The following is a 19,031-nucleotide window of genomic DNA, read 5'->3' on the forward strand; positions in this document are numbered from 1 at the left end:
GGAGCTCGTCTTCCAGCAAAGTTGAGGAAATAGCTCTAAGGAAGTTGTCACAAGGTGCAGAAAGTCAATGATCTCTCTGAAGATAAGAGAAAGTGCTGATAAAGGGAAGTGAGGAGATACTATGGGGGCTGGTGTGGAAATGTGGAGAATTTCAGACTGGAAAAAGTAAAAACAGAGAAACTGAAATTGACAGATTCGCCCATCTCTAATCTTCAGGTCAACTGGCTTTGTGCTCTGTTTTGTTACGTGGGCAGGAAAAATAGGACATTTTAAGAACTTAATTTCCCTGTACCTTACAAAACAAAGCCTGTTTGACTTCATTCCTAAAGATGCTTCTGCTGCGAGCAAATATACAGTGGAGCTGTTTCTAACAAAATCAGGCTAGTCTAAGCCAGGAGATAATCACAAATGACTTTACAACTCCTCTGGTCTCTCTGCTCACAATGCCTGATTAACAAATCAGATCCCAAAACAGGTAAACTGAACATAATAGCATCTTTTTTTTTCCTATTTACAATGCTCAGGTTGTGAGCGCCTTCATTTACATTACCATGGGACCATCCACGGATAAGAAGATTGTTATTAGTAGTATTCATTTTGTTTCTATTCCACTTTGTATTTTTAAGAAAAAAACACATTAAAAAACCAAATAATCCAGAATAAAACATTACTGAAGAAAGTCCAATATAAACTATGCATTCAAAGCAACATAATTAGTAGGAAGCTAAAAGATTTCAAAATAAAACATTATGAAGGAGGTCAGTTACAGAATGAGCATTTAGAACAGTAAAGTTAACAAAAATAACACATTTCAAAAGAAAACATTTAATAAAGGGAGTCAAATATAAAATGCACATTTAAAACAACATAATTAACAAGAGAATGAAGTATTATCATAAGCATAGAAGATACCTGCTGCTGCTCCAGCCAATGGTGGTTCATGTTGGGTGGTGGCTGTGGAAGCTCAGGGCTTCAGTCCTATATCTCCTGTGCTATAACAAGTCTGTGCATGTGACTGTTAACCAGAAGGCTGGTGGTTTGTGCCCACCAAGGGATTGGCTGAGGGCAGGATTCCTGCATTGCAGGAGCTTGGACTAGATGACCCTCTTTCAACTATACAATTTTATGAGTCTATGTGGAAGCCTTATTGAGCTCAGTGGAACTTTCTTTGGGCTAGAAATGTATGTGCTTATGCCATAAGTCATATAAATCTAGGCTAAGGAATTTATGTGCTTGCCCGTTCAGAAGCGTTTTGCTATGCTCTCCAAGTTTAACTCTCATGGACATGCCAAATAGTTAAGCTGCTTTGTTTTTTGGGTTTTTTTTTTATGTAGCAGGAAAAAGGAAGTGAATATCAGATCAGGAAGTGGTGGAGCAATTGTATTGCTAAATGTGTAACTGGAGCAGAAGTCAGCTGAAAACATCTTGGTTTGGCTGATGTATTGGCTCCTGTCCTGAAACACTGTTTGCATGAACCGGTTTTGCTTTGCTTTTTTGTCCCAAGCTGAGACATATTTTGCTGCTCACCTGCCTCTCTGAGCTTTGATAGCAGCAAATGCAGATATTAATGAGTTCCAAAACACTCTATTCTGCGTTCAAAAGCTCGTCACATTTACATCATACATTTGAAGCACCTGTCATCCCCCAGAGAATCCTGGGAACTGTAGTCTGTCCCTCACAGAGCTACAATTCCCAGCACCATTCTTCATACTTGGGTGTAGGAATATGCATTGATTTTAAAAGAAAGCTTCACTAACCTCTGACTGGGGCTGATGGGAGTACTAGTCTGAAACATCTGAAAGGCACCAGGTTGTCAAAGGCTGCCTTGCAGCAATGCGATTTTCATTTCTTTCTTTCTTAGTGCTGCTGCCTGTCCATATAAACTGCTGATTTATTTCCTGTTTTCTTTTTCCATATGCTGCGTCTGCAGAAGCTGGAGAGAGAGAGAGAAAGTGTTTTAAGTGTAGCATTTCAATGTAAAATGTAGAGTGGAGATGAGGATATTTCACACCTGCTTTTGAGAAAAGAAATGCATTTTGCTTTGTGGGTGCTAATTAGATACAGCAAAAGGATGAGGAATCCCACCTGCAAATGACATGAACTGCTCACAGAGGACAAAAAGAACTACTCTGAACTGCAGCCATTTTTGGTAGCTGACGTTTAGGCAAAAAGATCTTAAGCAACCTCCAAAGAGCTCAAAACGGTACATATAGCTCAATGGCAGAGCATCTGCTCTGCATGCAGAGGATCCCAGGTTCAATCCCTGGCATTTTCAAGTGCCTCTGGGAGACACTCCTTCCTAGATCCCTGAAGAGTCGCTGTCAGTCAATGTTGACAGTACTAAGGTAGATGTACCAATGGTCTGACTCAGTATAAGTCAGCTTTCTTTCAGATGTGTTGGGCTGTAGCTTAGTGCTTTGCACACAAAACATCCCAGGTTCAATCTGCAGCACTTCTACCTAGGGCTGGGAATATCCCCTGCCTACAACCATTGAGCACCACTGCCAATCAGTGTAGACATCAGTGAGCTGGAGAGACCAGTGTGTTCTGACTTGGTATATAAGACAAGGAACTGGGCACCTGCAGACCTGCTTTGCTTTAGCAGCTGCTGCATCATGTGCCTTAAGACAATTGCTTTTAAACCTGTTATATGCTAAGCAACACATTGCTTAAGGGGTTTGCAGAACTTTTGTACTATCGCTTTTTAATGTGTTGCTGTGGCAGCAAACGTCAGGGTCTGCTTTGTAGTGGTGGTGTTTTTTTTGTGTGTGTGTTTTTACTAGAACTCCAAGATCCACCATCCAGAACCAGGTGCAAAAGACATTTATGTAGAATGCAAATATTCTTCAACCAGATATGTGTGTCATTCAATATTATGCAATTGGCATCAGGGGACATCCTGAAGCTAAATATTGTGTGTCTCTATCTGTGCGTGAGACATAGCTGTCAAGCGTCCCTTATTTGGAGGGACAGTCCCTTATTCCAGCACCATGTCCCGCTGCTGTCCCTTATTGATGGATGTCCCTTAAATGATGTCCCTTAAATTTCAAAGAAAGCAGCTCCTCTCCCTCCCTCCCTGCCAGCCAGGGAGGAGGGAGGCTCCAACTGTGTTGCTTGGCTGTGTTGCTCACCCAATAAGGAGTCTAAGAACGACTGGGGGGGTGGAGCTTGCATGCCTTGCGCCGATCAAAACGGCCACGTTGCCTGGGGACTCGCCTTTGCTCAGCGCTTCCCAGCGGAGAGGTGACGGTGGTTTTCCTTGAGGCTTTGTTTGGTTGCTGGCTGGGCTTTCTGCCTTTGACTCAGAGGGGCTCAGAAGTTGAACATACCTGTGCTGAGTGCTCAGATCGGAATTGGATGGATACGTCATTGACAGCCCACTCACCCTTGCCGGAGAAAAGGTCTGTCTGGAGCGGGGGAACATGGTGGAGAAAAAGGAAAGGAGATCTCAGGGGAGGGGGGGAGGCTGTGTGTGTGTGGCTAGTTAATGCAAGCTGAGGGGGGTTTTGAATGCTGGACACCATTTTGTTGCACGTGCTGCTGCAAACTTTGCAGTGCAAAGCCAGGCCGGGGAGCCATCTTAAGTTGAGGCTGCATAGGCCTTGTGGTGCATGTGATTCAGATTCTATTCAGTTGAACCTCTGGTTACAAAGTTGGTTGGACAGTGTTCTCAAAGCTACCAGAATTAGTTTGACGAGCCTGCAGGAGGACAGGAAGACTGGAGTGCCTGGAACAGGTGAGGCTGCAGGTCCCTTATTTTGGCTGCTGATCCCTTATTTTCAAGGCTGCTGGTCCCTTATTTTCAAATCTGTAAGTTGACAGCTATGGCGTGAGAGAGAGAGAGAGCTTTCTTTATTTTAGCAGCATCATTCACAAGAAGAGGGCAAGGAGAGTGGTTTTGTTGCTGCCATTCCTAAAACAACTGGGAGACAGAAACCCTTGCCAATCTACCTTCTGCCCATGCTGTACTGTAACCTTCAACAAGAGTCACTTTGAACTGCTTTTTACTATTGGGCCTGTAATGCTTTGGACTCAGAAGGAAAGGAATAACAAATGTCCCTTTCTGAGGAATACCATAGAGCATAATCAGAAGAATCTGGGGTGGCTGGACCAGTTTGAATGAAATATCTCCAGCTGAGAGCAGCATGTACAGCACTTTGACCTCCTATGAGAAAAAAGTGGGATATAAATGCATTGAATAAATAAATATTTTGTTTATTTTCAACTCAAATGAGGCTGCTTCCCAGCATTCCATAATAATTTTGAGTCTGTAACAGATGAAATAAGTGCAGACTTTTTTCTTCAGAGCTGTCACTACCAATGAGATTTTTAAAGAAGAAAATAAATGGCAGCCAGACGCTCCTAGCTTCTGTGTAGATCTCTAAATGGAAATAGGCTGGCATCCATCCATCATATGAGCAGTACATTTAGATTTGCAATGATGCTTTTGCTTCTAAATCTATGGTTTAATTACATGCTCCCTGCTGTAAAGATCTGTATTTCAAGCAGTGCATTTTTATTTATTTATTGGGGCTGTGTTCTTTATTTGTTTGTATTAATGCTAAGGAGCCTAATGAGCCCAACAAGGAGAAAGATCCTGTTTTCACTGTAATGATGCTCTGCCAAGCAACCCATTCCAGATGCAATGTGACTTTGGAAACCTTTTCAAAGCCTCCATTGTCATCTCAATGCAAGTGTGTGTGTGTGTGTGTGTGTGTGTGTGTGTGTGTGTGTCTTTACAGCTGTCACCAATTGCACATCTTTGGGAAACAGAGTCAAAGCAACTGGGTAGTGAATTGCACTGGTTTCCCTGCAATGAAGCGCCCCCCCCCCTGCAATTACTACTACAAGATATAGTGATGGCCCCCAACTTGGACAACTTTAAAGGGGGTTTAGATAAATTTGTGGATAGGGTTGTCAGTTGCTACTAGTCAGGACCTACTGTATAAATTGCCTCTGGTACGACAGGCAACATGCTCTTGAAGACTAGTTGCTGGAAATCATGAGTGAGCCAGTGGCGTGCAGCGAAATTTTTAACAGGGGAATAGTTAGGGCCAGAGGCGCCAACTTGCAAGAAGGATGGGGGGATGTCATGCGTGTGACATTATTATGTCCTGACATCGCGCACGTGAGCATCACACCTCCCTAAGCCAGCCAGAAGCTTCCTGGGCTTTGCAAAGGAAGTGCCAGGGCTCTGACAGGATGCTGGAGTACTCCTGCTTCCTTCCAAAAGCTGGGTGGTCTTTGGGAAGATGGCAGGACAGATCTTGGACCCATCAAAGCCTCATACCTACCTCCCTAAGCTGGGCAGAAGATTCCTGGGCTTTGGGAAGGAGGCACCAGCAGAAAATTTAGGGGACTAGCCTATTCCCCTTATGACAACATGCCACTGGAGTGAGCAGAGTGCTGTTGCGCTCAGGTCCTGCTTGTGGGCTTCCCATGGGCATCTGGTTGGCCACTCTAAGAACAGGATTAAGGACTAGATGAGTCTGAACCAGCTAGTCTTGCCAGGTGCTCTTATCCATGTCACAAATGAGGATACTCCTGAGATGTGGAGGCTGGTCCATCAGGATAATTGAGAATACCCCATCAACCTTAGCCAGCCCTACACCTGCCTACCTCCTTATTTACATGCATCTCAGGGGGTGGCACTGGCTGTCAAGGTCTTCCTCCTTAGTTGCAGTGTTGCCTTTGTTGAACTGCAGAAGGATGGGAACAAAACTAGGATAAGCTGTCTCTGCTCCACCAGCCGTTTGTTCTGGCTCTATATATTGTTGGTCTCCCTGCCTTTTGCTCTTCCAGTTCCAAAGGGCACCAGCCTTCTCTGCTCCTGAGCACATGTGAGAGAGGCGAAGGGGCAGAACCCAGGAGTCCAACAGAGTGGCACAGCAGACAGTGGCGAAGTCAGCAGAATCAGATGCGCTACAAGCAGGAAGTGGAAGCTGGAGCTGATGGGAGTTGTAGTTGAAAACATCTGGAGGGCAGTAGATTGGTAGAGCATCTGCTTAGCATGCAGAAGTTCCTGGCATCTCCAGGCAGAGCTGTGAGAGGCTCCAGTGTGAAAACCTGGAGAGCTATTGCCTGAAAAAGTAGAAAATACTCAGCTAGATGGACCAAAGGTTTGAGTCAATATGAAGCAACTTTCTGTACATCTTTCTAGGTTCCCAAAGCCTGAAGTAAACAAAATGGGATGCCTCTGGTTGAGGAACTCAGTGTCAGTAAAGGGTGGAGGTTAAAACTTGCTAGAACACCCATGGTAGAGTTTGAGTGTTTAAAGGAGATAACAGTTGGGAGTGGCTTCTCTTTCAGAAGAATGCCTCTTAGTTGTACTGGCATTCCAGCTCTACAATTCTACGATTCTTTGATTCTATGATAAAGTCTTGGTGTCCCACAAGAGCAGCCTCACAATGATACACAACGGTGGAGCTGAAAGCACAGCACCTAGGAATAAGCTGCATCAAATAGTGTGCCACGCACTTCTGGCTAAATATGCATAGGCTCATGCTGCACAAAATGTTATCTTTTTCATTATTGAACAGCATCAGGTTTGACTTTGAGACACAGTGATGGACTTTGTGCAAAGTGAATCTTGAGTTGTGAACAACATCAGATTCCTCCACACCCGTATGCTGAATTGTAAGATACTAAGCAATGAGATAAACTTTAAAGGATTCATTCAGGACCTTAACATCGCTGAACTGAATGGAGGGGCTAATAGCATTAATACCCCAAAACGGTGTTGCTTCTGTTGTAAAGGGAACTTGGATGTAATGGTTCTATACTTAGGGCAAACAAAGTCAACGTGGTGCTCTCCAGATGTCATTGGAATCCAGCTCAATTTACCCCAGGCAATATGGCCAGTGGTCAAACCAGATCTGCAGAGCACTGTATTGGCTATCTCTGACTTAAGGAAAGGTGGGCTAAGAGAAGGATGAGAAAAGGGGGTGAAAAAGATGCCATTTGCAAGTTGCATTCTTCACATTCCCAATGAATTGCAGTAGGAAGGATATAATTTTATATGTTGCTATGCAGGCTATTATGTCTACAATAGAAACTGATAATGTGTGACAGCAGCTTATTTCTAGACCAATCATGCACTGGAGAGCTTATCATTTCTAGACAGACTGCTAAGATCCAGTTTTGTTACCGCCAAATATCATTTCCATCTGATTTGTAATTGTTTGATGGCCTGTTGTTTGTCACAGTCCAGGTGCTAATGGACAGATGTCCCTATCACAAGACCACCATCACGCTTGATTGCAGCTGTTCCTTCTCTCAGGGCAACTCAGCATTTATTTATTTAGCTACTGAATGTATTACGTGCATTCAACTGCTTTCTTTCCATAGTGAATTACAGAACTGGTTATCTTCATATCAAAGCTATACTCATAGTGAAGAATGGCAGAGCAGTGCTAGAAGACCTAAAGGTGTGATATCACATTAGCAAACTAAATTATTGTGGCCATGCCCCTTGGTTCAGCAGGACTCTTCACCTGCCTCTGACAATCACTTTCTTCTCAACTTTAAGATTGCCACCCATGTGGCCACTTTTGGCCATGTCCAGAGTGCATTAGATAATAGTTCAGGACCCACAGGTCACAAGGCCACACCAGAGGAGTGAGCGCAAAGCTGTCACCACATGACTTGCCACAGCCTCTTCCTCACTCCATGTTGGCCTTGGAAGAGGCTATCCATCTGATTTCTGCAGCCCCCCTGCTATTTATTTATTTATTTATTTATTTATTTATTTATTATACTAAAACCAAACTCATTATCCAAGAACAGAACCTTATATAGCTCAAATGGCACCAGACATGTTCATGGAAGTTCAAAGGAACCCCCCTGCAGAAATCATTTCCAAAACTACCCAATAAGGACTGAGGGATCCTCCAGATGACCTATTTATTGAGCATTCATCCTGATTAGCTTGCATAAAGCTTACATGGAATGTGGATGATATCCATTATTTATTGAGCATTGGTACTGGTTTGTTAAAGGGGTATCTATAAGACATTGAGCATTTGCTCTACACTCATTCCAGTTTGTCTGTGGGGCACTTATATGTTTTCCTGTTAATCATTTGTTAATTCCACATTTTCCATTGCATTTTTCTGCCACTTTCTGGACCGCAAAAAGTCCAGTTCTTTTTTTAAAGTGGATTTCTGGTGCTTTAATCCATTTTAATTGCATAAACCTAAAGTTTGGGTATGCAGTTTGGAGACACCCTGAATATGCTCAGTGGTTATATAATGCTGACTTATTTGGGGGGAGGAGAGAAAACAGGATGGAGTATCCTGGAAAAGTGCTTGACAGTCTGGCTACAACTGTGGCTCTGTACATGATATATCCCAGAATCAATGGAGACTGTCTACTTGTTTTTTCTACACAGTCAGCACACAGTCTAGAGCTACAGAATATTTTTTACCCCTGGAAAGCACTTATTCAAACACTAGTTTCATTCAGAAAATAGTTTATTGCAGATTGATTCTGCATTACCCCAATTTGTTCATTTGAAAGCAGATGTAGGCAAAACCAGATATGGGGTGTGTGTATCCACACTTGCCCAACAGCATTGTGGGTGATTGTTTAGTGTGCAAGCACTTAAACTTTGGAACTCCCTGCATATCGATATCAAGCATGCATATTCACTGAATTCTTTTTGGCACCTGCTACACTCTTTTTAGACAAGCCTATATAGGTGCTTAGAAAGTTGATGTGAATTTTAGCTTGTTTTAGTGGTTTAACTTTTTATATGTTCTAAAACTATTACTTTAATTTTTTTCTTGATTTTCTTGTTTTATCTTTTTGTAAACAGCTTTAATATTATTTTTGTTACATTCAAGCAGTGTGTAAATTTTATGAAATAAATAAAAATATATATATACACCAAGAATGAATCACCACTTCCTTCATTCACCTGGGACATGCGCAGGGAGGAAAAGACATTGATAAGCTAACCAAGGAGAGGGTTTTAAAATACATTATCAAGTAACCACACCCACCTTTGCAGACTCAATCTAGATTGAAGGCAGCATGTCGAGGATGAGCATGGATAATTCTGGATTGAGAAAAACTGCTTTTGTTCTGCAAATGGGTTAGTGTGTACAGTCTCTGAATAGGAACAATACAATATTTTGTTGAAGGTCCATTTACTTTATTTATTTACAACATTTCATTCATTAGAGTAGTAACAATGGAAACCACCAGGGTTTTCAATTTTTCATGTTTTAACATACAAATTTTCATTTTCATAGTGTACTGTGGTTATAGGGTATGTGATATGCGCTATGATTTTAACACTCTCAGAGGAGTGCAGTTGCTAAATTTATGCCACTCCTCTAGTTGAGAAGAATTCTGAAATCAGCATGCTTACATTTACATTAGCTAGTAATTACAACAAACATGGTTAAATGGGAGCAAAACCTGTCTTTGGCAACAGTCTCAATTTCAAGGCTATGTTTTGTGAAAATTACAAAATTTCCTGTCAAAAAGGGAACTGAAGTGTGCAAATGGTTGCTCTGAATGAATGTCATGCAGATGAACTCCTATAGGAGCATTGCATAATTTGGCACTTTAATGCTTCTTTTGTGCCTCTCAATCCTCCTCCTCCAATATTTTATCTGCTAGGAACACAATTAGGGACTGAATTAAACCTCCTGCCCAGTTACCTATGAGACCTCAAACAGGGTACAGAATTTTACAGCGACTGACGCCACCTGCAGATTCACAACCCGATTTCATGATTGAACATATCCTCCCCCTTTCCCAGTGACTTTTCAACCCGTGTGGGATTTAGTCTTTTTTAAAACAACAACACATTTTCAGCTTCTGAGGGCACTGCTTTGGAGAAGGGCATACTGAAGGTGGTGTCGCTTTGTACATGGAAAATGATCAAGGAGCCCTCCAGAACAGTGGGAGGATTTTTGCAGGTGTATTCTGCAACATGCCATTAACGCAATAATAGCATATTAATAGTGGATTTGTACTGGACCATCCAAACATCACTCTGCTTTATTAGTTGTTCTCCAATGCTTCTCCAGTGCTGCTGCATTACTGCCATCTGAAGGGACACTCTTGCCAGAAGCTGAGTTGGAATATACCCCAGTTCAGCAAAGGTACCACCAAGGCCAAGAAGCTGCCAGCATGGTTAACACACATGGTTAATCTATTGGAGGCAAAAAGGCATATTGCCCCCCCAAAAAAACCCCAAATTAAAATCATGATAATCAACGACTTATTAAAATAGATTATAAGCAGGAAACAGGCTATGGTAGTGGTTGGACCTTTGGAGGAAAGGGAGGCTGCATAAGAGAGGAAAAGTAGATTTCAGAGACGCTGAATGATTTATTTGCATCTATATTTACTACAGAAGACGTATGTTAGATCTTTGTGCCTAAACTTTCTAAAGAAAGGAGTCAGAGGAATGAAGACAAATAATGGTAATACCTCTAGGGCATATGGGCAAATTAAATGAAATCAAGCCACTGGATCCAGAAAATATCCAGATAAGAATTTTTAAAGAACTCAAATAGGAAATTGTTGATCTTCTAACAAAATTATGTAACATCCCCAAGAATGGCTTCTGCACCCAAGAACTGGAAAGTGGCCCATGTAATGACATTTTTTTTAACACTTTCTGAAGAGATCCAGGAAACTACAGGCTGGTTAGCTTAATGTTTGTTCAGTCAAATCCTCCATGTTTAGAGGTATTATGAATAGCAGTTGCTTGGTTGGGGAGAGGGAAAAAATAGCAGGAAAGTGTTGCTATTGCCCTCATGAGTCCCAATGAGAGGGGAAGCAATATATCAGTAATTATGATGATGTGCTTGTGAGCTTCTCAGAGACATCTGGCTTGCCACTGTTGGAAACAGGATGCGGAAGTATGCTAGGCACAGGATCTTTGGTCTGACCCATCAGGGATACGTGTATGTGTGTGAGATGGAGAGTTGGAGTGTGAAAGAGATGGATAAAACGAGTGTGTGAGACAGAGAGATGTAATGACTGTATATCTGTTAGAGAGACGGTATGTGCACATGTCTACGTGAGAGAGACATGTGTGAGAGAGAAACAGTATGTATGTGAGCATGAGTGAGATACGGAGGGCATGCATGTGAGAGAGATGGGAGTGTTTGTGTTTGTGTGCGAGAGAGAGGTGGGCAGACAGTGAGAGATGGATATAAAATGTTTTCGTGTGTGAGATAGAGTGAGCAGGGAGCCTGTGTGAGAGAGGGATGCAAGTGTGTGTGTGGGAGATAGTGATGGGGTGTGTGTATTAAGAGAGATCAAAAGAATGATGATGATGATGATGATTTATTAAATTTGTAGACTGCCCTTCATCCAACTATCACAGGGAAGTTCACAGCATAAAATGCAAAATGAGAACACAAAATGCATAATAAAACAAAGAGACCAATAACTCCACCCCCGACACATTGAAAAGGCCATAGAATGTTAATCAGCCAAACGCCTGGTTGAAGAGAAACCTTTTCGTCTGGTAAAAAAGAAGTGTATAACAAAGGCACCAAGACAGCCTACCTGGGGAGAGCATTCCACAAACAGGATGCCACTGCGGAAAAGGCCCGTTTTCATGTTGTCACCCTCCAGACCTCTCATGGAGGAAGCACACAATGATGGGTCTCACATGATGATGGCAGGATCCAGGTTGGTTCATATGGGATGAGGTGATCCTTGAGGTATTGCAGTCCTGAGCTGTTTAAGGCTTTATAGGTTGAAGCCAGCACTTCAAATTGGGTCCGGAAACTAATTGGCAGCCAGTGTAATTGGGCCAGGATCGGTGTAATATGCTCAAACTCTTGCCCCAGTGTACAACCAGGTAGCCAATCCTGCACCAGCTGAAGTTTCTGAACTATCTTCACAGGCAGCCCCACCTACAACACATTGCAGTAATTGACCTGGAGGTTACCAGAGCATAAGATGACGGAAGTCCAAATAGGTGTACAACTGGGCCAACAGCCAAAGTGGATGGAGGCACTCAGGGCTGCTGAGGCCACCTGAGCCTCAACAAAGGATCTAGAAGAAACCCCAAGTGACATACCTGTTCCTTCAGAGGGAATGTAACCCCAATCAAGAGCAGGCAACCTCCCATCCATCCAGTCTAGGGAATGTGTGCTATATGTGTTATGTGTGTGAGAGAAATGAGCTTGGGTGAGAGTTGGAGTGTGTGTGTGTGTGTGTGTGTGAGAGTGAGAGAGAGAGAGGAGAGAGAGAGAGACGAGAGAGAGAGATGGAGCTAATGTGTATGAGAGAGATAGAAAAAGAGGGCTGGAGTGAGAGAAGGGAGAAATGGACCGAATGTGTGCAGGTGTGTGTGAGAGAGATGGAGCGACAGTGAGGGATGGGACGAGTGAGGTGTGTATGACAGGGTGAGGCATGGATGGTGAAGCGAGCCTGGGCGCGTGTGTGCACTTGCGAGTGTACGCTGCTTGTGCTTGTAAGACAAGGACCGTGTGTGTGTGCACCACCAGCTCGCCCGCCCGCCGCCGGCACACATTCTGGCGGGCGGAATCCCACCGGGGCCAGCGAGAGGGCTGAGGCGTGGAGGGAAGCGCGACAGGCGGGCGAACCATGGTGGCCGTCACCTGACGCCGCCGCAGCTCCGCCGCCATTTTGTCTGGGAGTGGGAACGCGAAAGGGGGGAAAGAGATCGGCGAGGAGGAGGAGGAGGAGGGAGGCGTGGGTGTAGGAGGAGGAGGTAGAAAGGGGACGGGGTCCCAGCTGAGAGGGCGGACAAGCAAGCAGGCAGGCAGGCGGAAGGAGAGGATCTGTCTGAGGCAGAGGCGCCCCGCCAGAGCGAGCCGGAGTCCTCTGAGGGAAGGAGGGAGCCTCCGTCCGCCTGGCCTCGGTTGAACCCCTCAGCGGCAGCAGGAGGAGGAGGCTCCAACAAGGCCGGTGCACTGGGCCTGGGCTTCTCCTTGGTGGGGCGGTGGCCGGCCCTCCTCCTCCTCCTCCCTGCCGCCCCGTTGCCCTCTCGGCCTCCTCCTCCTTCTACTCTCTGGGCTGCCGCGCTGCTGCTGAGGGGATTTGGGCGCCGGGGAATTCCTCGCCCTGCCGCCGCCGCCGCTTCATTTTGGGGTCCAAAGGAAGAAAAAGAGCCTCAAGGCCGCGCGACCACCACCACCTTCCTCCTCCTCCTTGTCGTCGACATGTCGGGCCAGTCGATCACGGACCGGATCACGGCGGCGCAGCACAGTGTCCACCGGCTCGGCCGTCGCCAAAGCCGTCTGCAAGGCCACGACCCACGAAGTCATGGGCCCCAAGAAGAAGCACCTCGACTGTGAGTAGCGGCAGCCGTCGCCGGGCCCGCCAGGCGAAGGGCTTGAAGGAGCCTGGGTGGGTGGGCTGGTGGTGATGGTGATGGTGGCGGCTAGCCCCAGCTGGGGAACCCCTCGGATAGGGCTCTCCCTGCCGGCCTTTCAAGCCCCCCGGGGAATGATCTGCCGAGGAGGGAAGGGTCGCCGCCGCTGTGGGGATTGACAGCGCAGCATGGCTGTTCAGATGTCAAGCCCCGCTACGCGTTCAAAGGGGAAACGCTCTCTGCTAGTTGGGGTGTGTGTAAATGTGTGTGCGTGTGTTTTAGGATTTCAATGCAAAAATCACACGAGGAGTGGGGCTGGCTGACTTTCCAACCTCGCCCCGTTTGCGGGTCAGAGCGAAACGTCAGACTTGGTGGGTATGGTTTAGTTTTGAAAGGGCTGAGCGCAATGCCACTACTGGAAGGAAGCAAGCAAAGCAGTGGGGGCGGGGGGGGGGGGGAGGTTGCAGCACGACTAACAAACTAGGATTGATAGGGTTTGTTTCTGGAGGTTAAGGTTGCAGTTTTGTGCTTGCATACCTGGAAGGAAGCCCCGTTTTACTTTATTTTTGAGGAGGTAGGGTTTTAGGATTGGGCTGTTCAAACACAAATGGCTTGCTGAGTGCAATGTATGTTTAACTTTCGGTGTTAAGACATAACTCTCAAATTGGCAGTGGTGGGGGTGTGTTAAACTACTAGTACGAGTTCAGGGTTGTCAAGACAGACAGGAGAAATTCATTTAGGAGGCTTGAAAGAGACATTACCAGCTGGGCAGAATAGGGTTGTTTTGTGGTTGAAATTGGACAAGATAGATTCTTGCAGGGTGCAGGGGAAGGATATTAAAGCAGGAAAGTTTTGTTTTTTCTTAGTTTTATTTCCCCTCTCTCTTAATCCCAGGGACTTGATAATGATGGCAGAGTCATTTCCAGTGACACATTGACTCCTTGATTGTTGAGCTTAGTTACCAATTGTATTCTTGGGGGTATCTGGCCTTCTCCATCACACCATCACTTGATATTACAGTACCAGACTTTCTGGTTGTGATTGTTGGTCCTGTATGCGACATTTGCAGTAGGAATGAGATCCTGCCAGTATTGCAACAGTTGTCAAAAATTAGTGGGGCTGGGGACTTGGAGTAAAATGTTGACAGCCCCTTTCTTTTGCAGACTGAAGACTTGCTTTTTCAGAGCCTCTTACTAGACTGAGGACCCACTTTTTAATTTCAACCTGTACCCAGGTCTTGTATATGTGTTCGTGACTTGGGCTTGGGGAGAGATCCAAAGTTCAGTAGTAGTGCTTATTTGCTCATAGAAGGTCCTAGTTTCAATTACCAGCATTTCTTGTTAAAATAGAAAGGTGCTGCTGGGTGGAATCAGTTATCAAGTGATGAGAAAGACCCCTGTCTTCGAACCTAGAAGATCATTGCTAGTCAGAGTAGAAATTCTGTGGTATAAGTCAGCTTCTAGTGCTTTGATTTTTTTCTTTCTAGGAAGAGCAGGTGCAGAGGAGTACAGCAGGGCTTCTTACAGTTGTGTAGAAGAGAGAATTTCAGGTGATGTGGGGTAATTGAAGCTGGGCCTGCAGAAACCACCTTTGGTGTAAAACTGGGAGCCCTGTCCTTTTCTGCACGTTTTCTCTCCTGCTGATCAAACAAAGTCAGGTTTTCACCCACTTGTGAGTCCTGGCAAAGTGGGAAGTTTAAAGCAGATGTTTTAAAATGGGCTAAAAGGAAAGGTGTGGTGGATGTAAAATGCTTTTATCAAACAATATCAGTATACTTGGCTATCCTTGAATAGTATTTACCTGTTGCTGTGCCCCCCCGCCCCCCCAAAGCAAAGGAATGTTGTTGCTTTCATTAGTAAGGTCAGTAGCTTTTAGATTCCCCCCCCCCATCTTGTGAATTTACATTACAACTTCCAAATAACTGAAATTAAAATATCTGTTCCCTAAGAAGTCAGTGAATGAATATTGTCAAGTGACTCTCATCATAATGGAATCTGCCTCCAAATAAAGAACATTCTTAACCTGATGCCTCAGAGGTCTGAAGTCTTCTGTTAACACTTTGACCAGATAAGATATTGTAGTCTGTTTACTTGGAGTTTAGCAGTCTTGTTTTACATGTATGGTTAAAAACTGCAGTCCTGGAAGATGAAAGTTTTCATCCTGAAGTTAGAGTAGCAAGCTAGTTGAGAAATTGCCCAGTTTGTCTCACCTCAGTCATAAGTTTGCTGGGAAATGTCCCTATCTCTTGGCCTCAATCTTTATCTGCAGTATGGGACTAATACTAGGCTATCTTATGTGGATGTTGCAAGGATTTCTGAGATAATGTATCTGAAGTACTTTGAACACTCTAAAGTGTTTTATACATGTTCAGTAATGCTGTTTCATTAGTGCTGTATGTTTCATAATGTATTCAACAGCATGCATAAAACACTGTCTACCTAGAAATCTACTTGCTACCCTTTGATGTGGAGAAACTGTGTTGACATGAAATGTAGTTACTCTGCTGCATATTGCAAAACATATATTGGATCTGATTGTTGCTTGGTGTGAGTGTGTTTCCTATTACTTTCAGGGACAACTCCCTCTGACTTACCAGGGGCTCCAGCTACTATGTGGTGCAGTAACAATGTGCATTTCCCATGTCTTACTCTGTGATTAAATATTTCTTTGTGAATACTGATTTGTTTATGATGTACTCTTCAATCCTGTTTCTGCAAATATATAAACTGTTTTGCAGGGCAAAAGCCACCCCCATTTGAGCCCTTCTTGTATTTTCAATTTTTTTTAAAAAAAGCCAGTATCTAGACACTCTTTACAAAGCAATACATAAGAGGCAGGCACTATTTTACTTAGTTCAATAAGAAGCATTAGTTGCTTACAGTGTTCTGACCAGTGATTGCAAAGGCACTGTGGTGACTGATAAGAATTTAAGCGTTTATTTTAATGTTTAACTTGACTTGTGATAGCCCCCATCAGGTATCCTTGGTGTCCTCCACCTCCTGCAGCAGTATTTCTGCCTACAAGCCCATTGTGTTTAATCCCATTCGATTCCAAAAGATTATTGGGACTTCTTGTGCTCAAAAGCTGGATCTTTCAAAAGCAATAATATTCTGAAGTCTGAATAATTATGTAGTCCCTGTTGTCATCATTGGTATGCTAGCATCTTAGAGTCTTTTAAGTATAACACAACATTTTGTTGTCTGGATCATTTCTCTCTCTTCTGCGGTTATGAAGTCACCCAAGGCCTAGGTCATAATGTAACCTTCATATGTGCTTTTGAAGAATGATAGTCTTCAGAATGAAAGGAAGTATAAATTAATTATAACATCCGAAGTTCTTGATCCCAGAAGGTTAGTATATGCAGCTGTTGCAGCAAACAACAAAGAGTGCTTTGGCACTTTAAGGACTAAACTTATTTATTGATGCTTGTGTATTTAAGAGTAGTTTACAAAGAGTGTTTTGGCAGTTTAAACTTACTTATTGATGCTTGTGTATTTAAGCATCAAACCTTAGTAACCATAGCTCCAATATACAGTCTATAAAATCAGAAGAATACTTTCTTGTGGTTTCTGTTTCCTGTGAAAGGTTGAAGTTCAGATGCAAAGTTGAAATCAATAATTGAGGAATAATTGATATTGATTTATATATATTATTAACATTGTATTAATGTAATATTTTAATTTTATATGTAACTATGTATTTTTGTACTATTTTGCATCAGGAAATTAAGAGGTGTTGACATTATGTTATTGAAGAGTTTTAAAAGCAATATCTATCTATCTATCTATATCTATCTATCTATCTATCTATATCTATCTATCTATCTAATCTGTACTTTTTGCTCATTTGTTAAAATGAGTCTATAATGCGAATCTCACTCCACTGGAATAATTAAGGGCTAATAATTCTTTATACAACATGCCATTATCATGAAGTTCAAGAAGAGCTGTGAAGTGCTTATGTGATTTCTTGTACATGAAGCATTGTTTTTTTAGGTTGTGGAAAAAATGGTTCTGCTTAATCCACTAGTTTCCTTTGTTTGAAAAACGGCTTTTATTTAATGCTGACTGTGTAAGGAAAGGTTGGTGGTTTGGAATTATCTGAAGCTGGGAGCCATTGGGGTGTTTGTATTGAAGAGGTTATCAAGCACTGCTGTGCTGGTTTTCTTTATAGAAGCGGAATAATCTGTTTTTTAGGATTGTTAATACAGGGTGGATGTGGGTAAGAAAAGATATGTAAGGTAGATAAATGGTATGCACTTACTCAAAGCTTTCCTCTTGTCTTCCTTCTTCATGTAACACTTTCAAAGAAGAAGTATACCAGTTGCAGTAAAAATGAAACTAGAACGGTATCTTAGGCAATAAGTGAAAATTTGGGTCCAGAGAGAGGGTTGATCAGAAGCCCAGCAAAACTGATGTGGTCTTTCACAAACTGTGAATGCTCTCCAGCTTAGACTGCCATTTGGCATATCATAAAACTTTCACACCATGCATCATAATTGATACTTCAAACATGCCAAGATTCCTGCACTTCATGTTTTTAAAGGATTGTTTTTGTAAGTTACTCTACACAGAAGGAGAGATGATCCATTGACAATCATAGCCTCTGGTTACAAAATTTGTACATCAGAACAGATCACCTGCGTATCAAATAATATAAAAGATGCTTTTGTTTGTTTATTCATGAATCCCCTTTTTGTGGCAGCTTGGTATACTGTACTTTGTTTCCCTACTGTTTATCCCTTCATAGTTGAATGGATATTTGTTTTGGTTTTGAAAACTTTGAAACATGGATGGGAAGCCTATGGCCCTCCAGATATTGTTGGAATCCATCCTACATCAGTCCTAGCTAGCATGGCCAGTAGTCAGGGATAATGTAGGCCAACAGCATCCCTATCCCTGCTTTAGGATAACTATAGTAATCTTTCTCTCAGTCTGCCCTCTCTGTCCAAACATGGTATCTGACAGCAATCTGGTTTCTGATTGTGAGTGGGTTATCCTGGCACTGTGATTTATTTATTTTTCCAACTGCTGGACACACTTGAGAGAATAATTCATTCTGATACAATCTTGTATTTGTATCTTGCTGAGCAAAGAGCACTGGCAGTGGTGGTACTTTGCAGATGTAGTAGAGAGATAGTAAGGACACCAAGGTATTGTTTGCCAATGCAATGGACAGAACATTGAACCTGAATTAAAGGCAATTTTGGAAGTTTGGGCCCAGTCACTGAGCTGGTTTGCACACTTAATCTTAACTATGGTTTAAAGGTGAAAGTGCATTGTGCTGATGCATGGGACCAACAAACCTTGGTTATTGTTTGTGATTTGTTTGGAGCCAGGTTTAGTTGTAACTCTAAAACAAATCATAGCTTAGATCTTGCTGGCATGGCAGAGAAGAAGCAAAGCAGCCGTGATTTAGCCCTGTTTACCAGCACAAATCATAGTTAACCTTAATTGTGGCTTAAAGTGGCAGGCAAATGAGGCCACTTTGTCTCAGCCTAAGGTTGTTATAAGAATTAAATAATAGCATGCATGCTGCCTTGAGTGTTTTGGAGGAACCAGTCGAGGGATGCAGATGTAGTTTAAAAACGTGTGCCCATATAATAGGCATTTCAATGTGAAGATAAGGAGAATTAACTTAAAACTGGGTGATCTGAGGGGCCCTAATAGCCATATGTCTGCAAGAAATTATATCCTGCAAAGATATAATAGTGTAT

At 43.1% G+C, this 19,031-nt stretch overlaps 1 protein-coding gene and 1 long non-coding RNA gene across 2 annotated transcripts in view; one reads left to right on the forward strand and one right to left on the reverse strand.

The window, feature by feature from the left end:
• Nucleotides 1-11,919, reverse strand: part of LOC307207723 — a 33,136-nt gene extending 21,217 nt beyond the window's left edge. Inside the window, exons 1-2 of the long non-coding RNA XR_013834798.1 lie at nt 11,536-11,919; nt 913-1,933 (exon numbers count right to left, since the gene is read on the reverse strand). This is a non-coding gene — a long non-coding RNA (uncharacterized lncRNA). The remainder of the gene's footprint in view (nt 1-912; nt 1,934-11,535) is intronic.
• Nucleotides 11,920-12,103: 184 nt separating this feature from the next.
• Nucleotides 12,104-19,031, forward strand: part of LOC307207639 (phosphatidylinositol-binding clathrin assembly protein-like) — a 49,183-nt gene continuing 42,255 nt past the window's right edge. Inside the window, 3 exon segments of the mRNA XM_079961691.1 lie at nt 12,104-12,187; nt 12,232-13,214; nt 13,216-13,294. Of these exon segments, the coding sequence (XP_079817817.1) occupies nt 13,164-13,214; nt 13,216-13,294 (130 nt within the window). The 5' untranslated portion in view covers nt 12,104-12,187; nt 12,232-13,163.

This window comes from Podarcis cretensis (genome assembly GCF_951804945.1).
Source record: "Podarcis cretensis genome assembly, chromosome: Z".
Classification (NCBI taxonomy): Eukaryota; Metazoa; Chordata; class Lepidosauria; order Squamata; family Lacertidae; genus Podarcis; species Podarcis cretensis.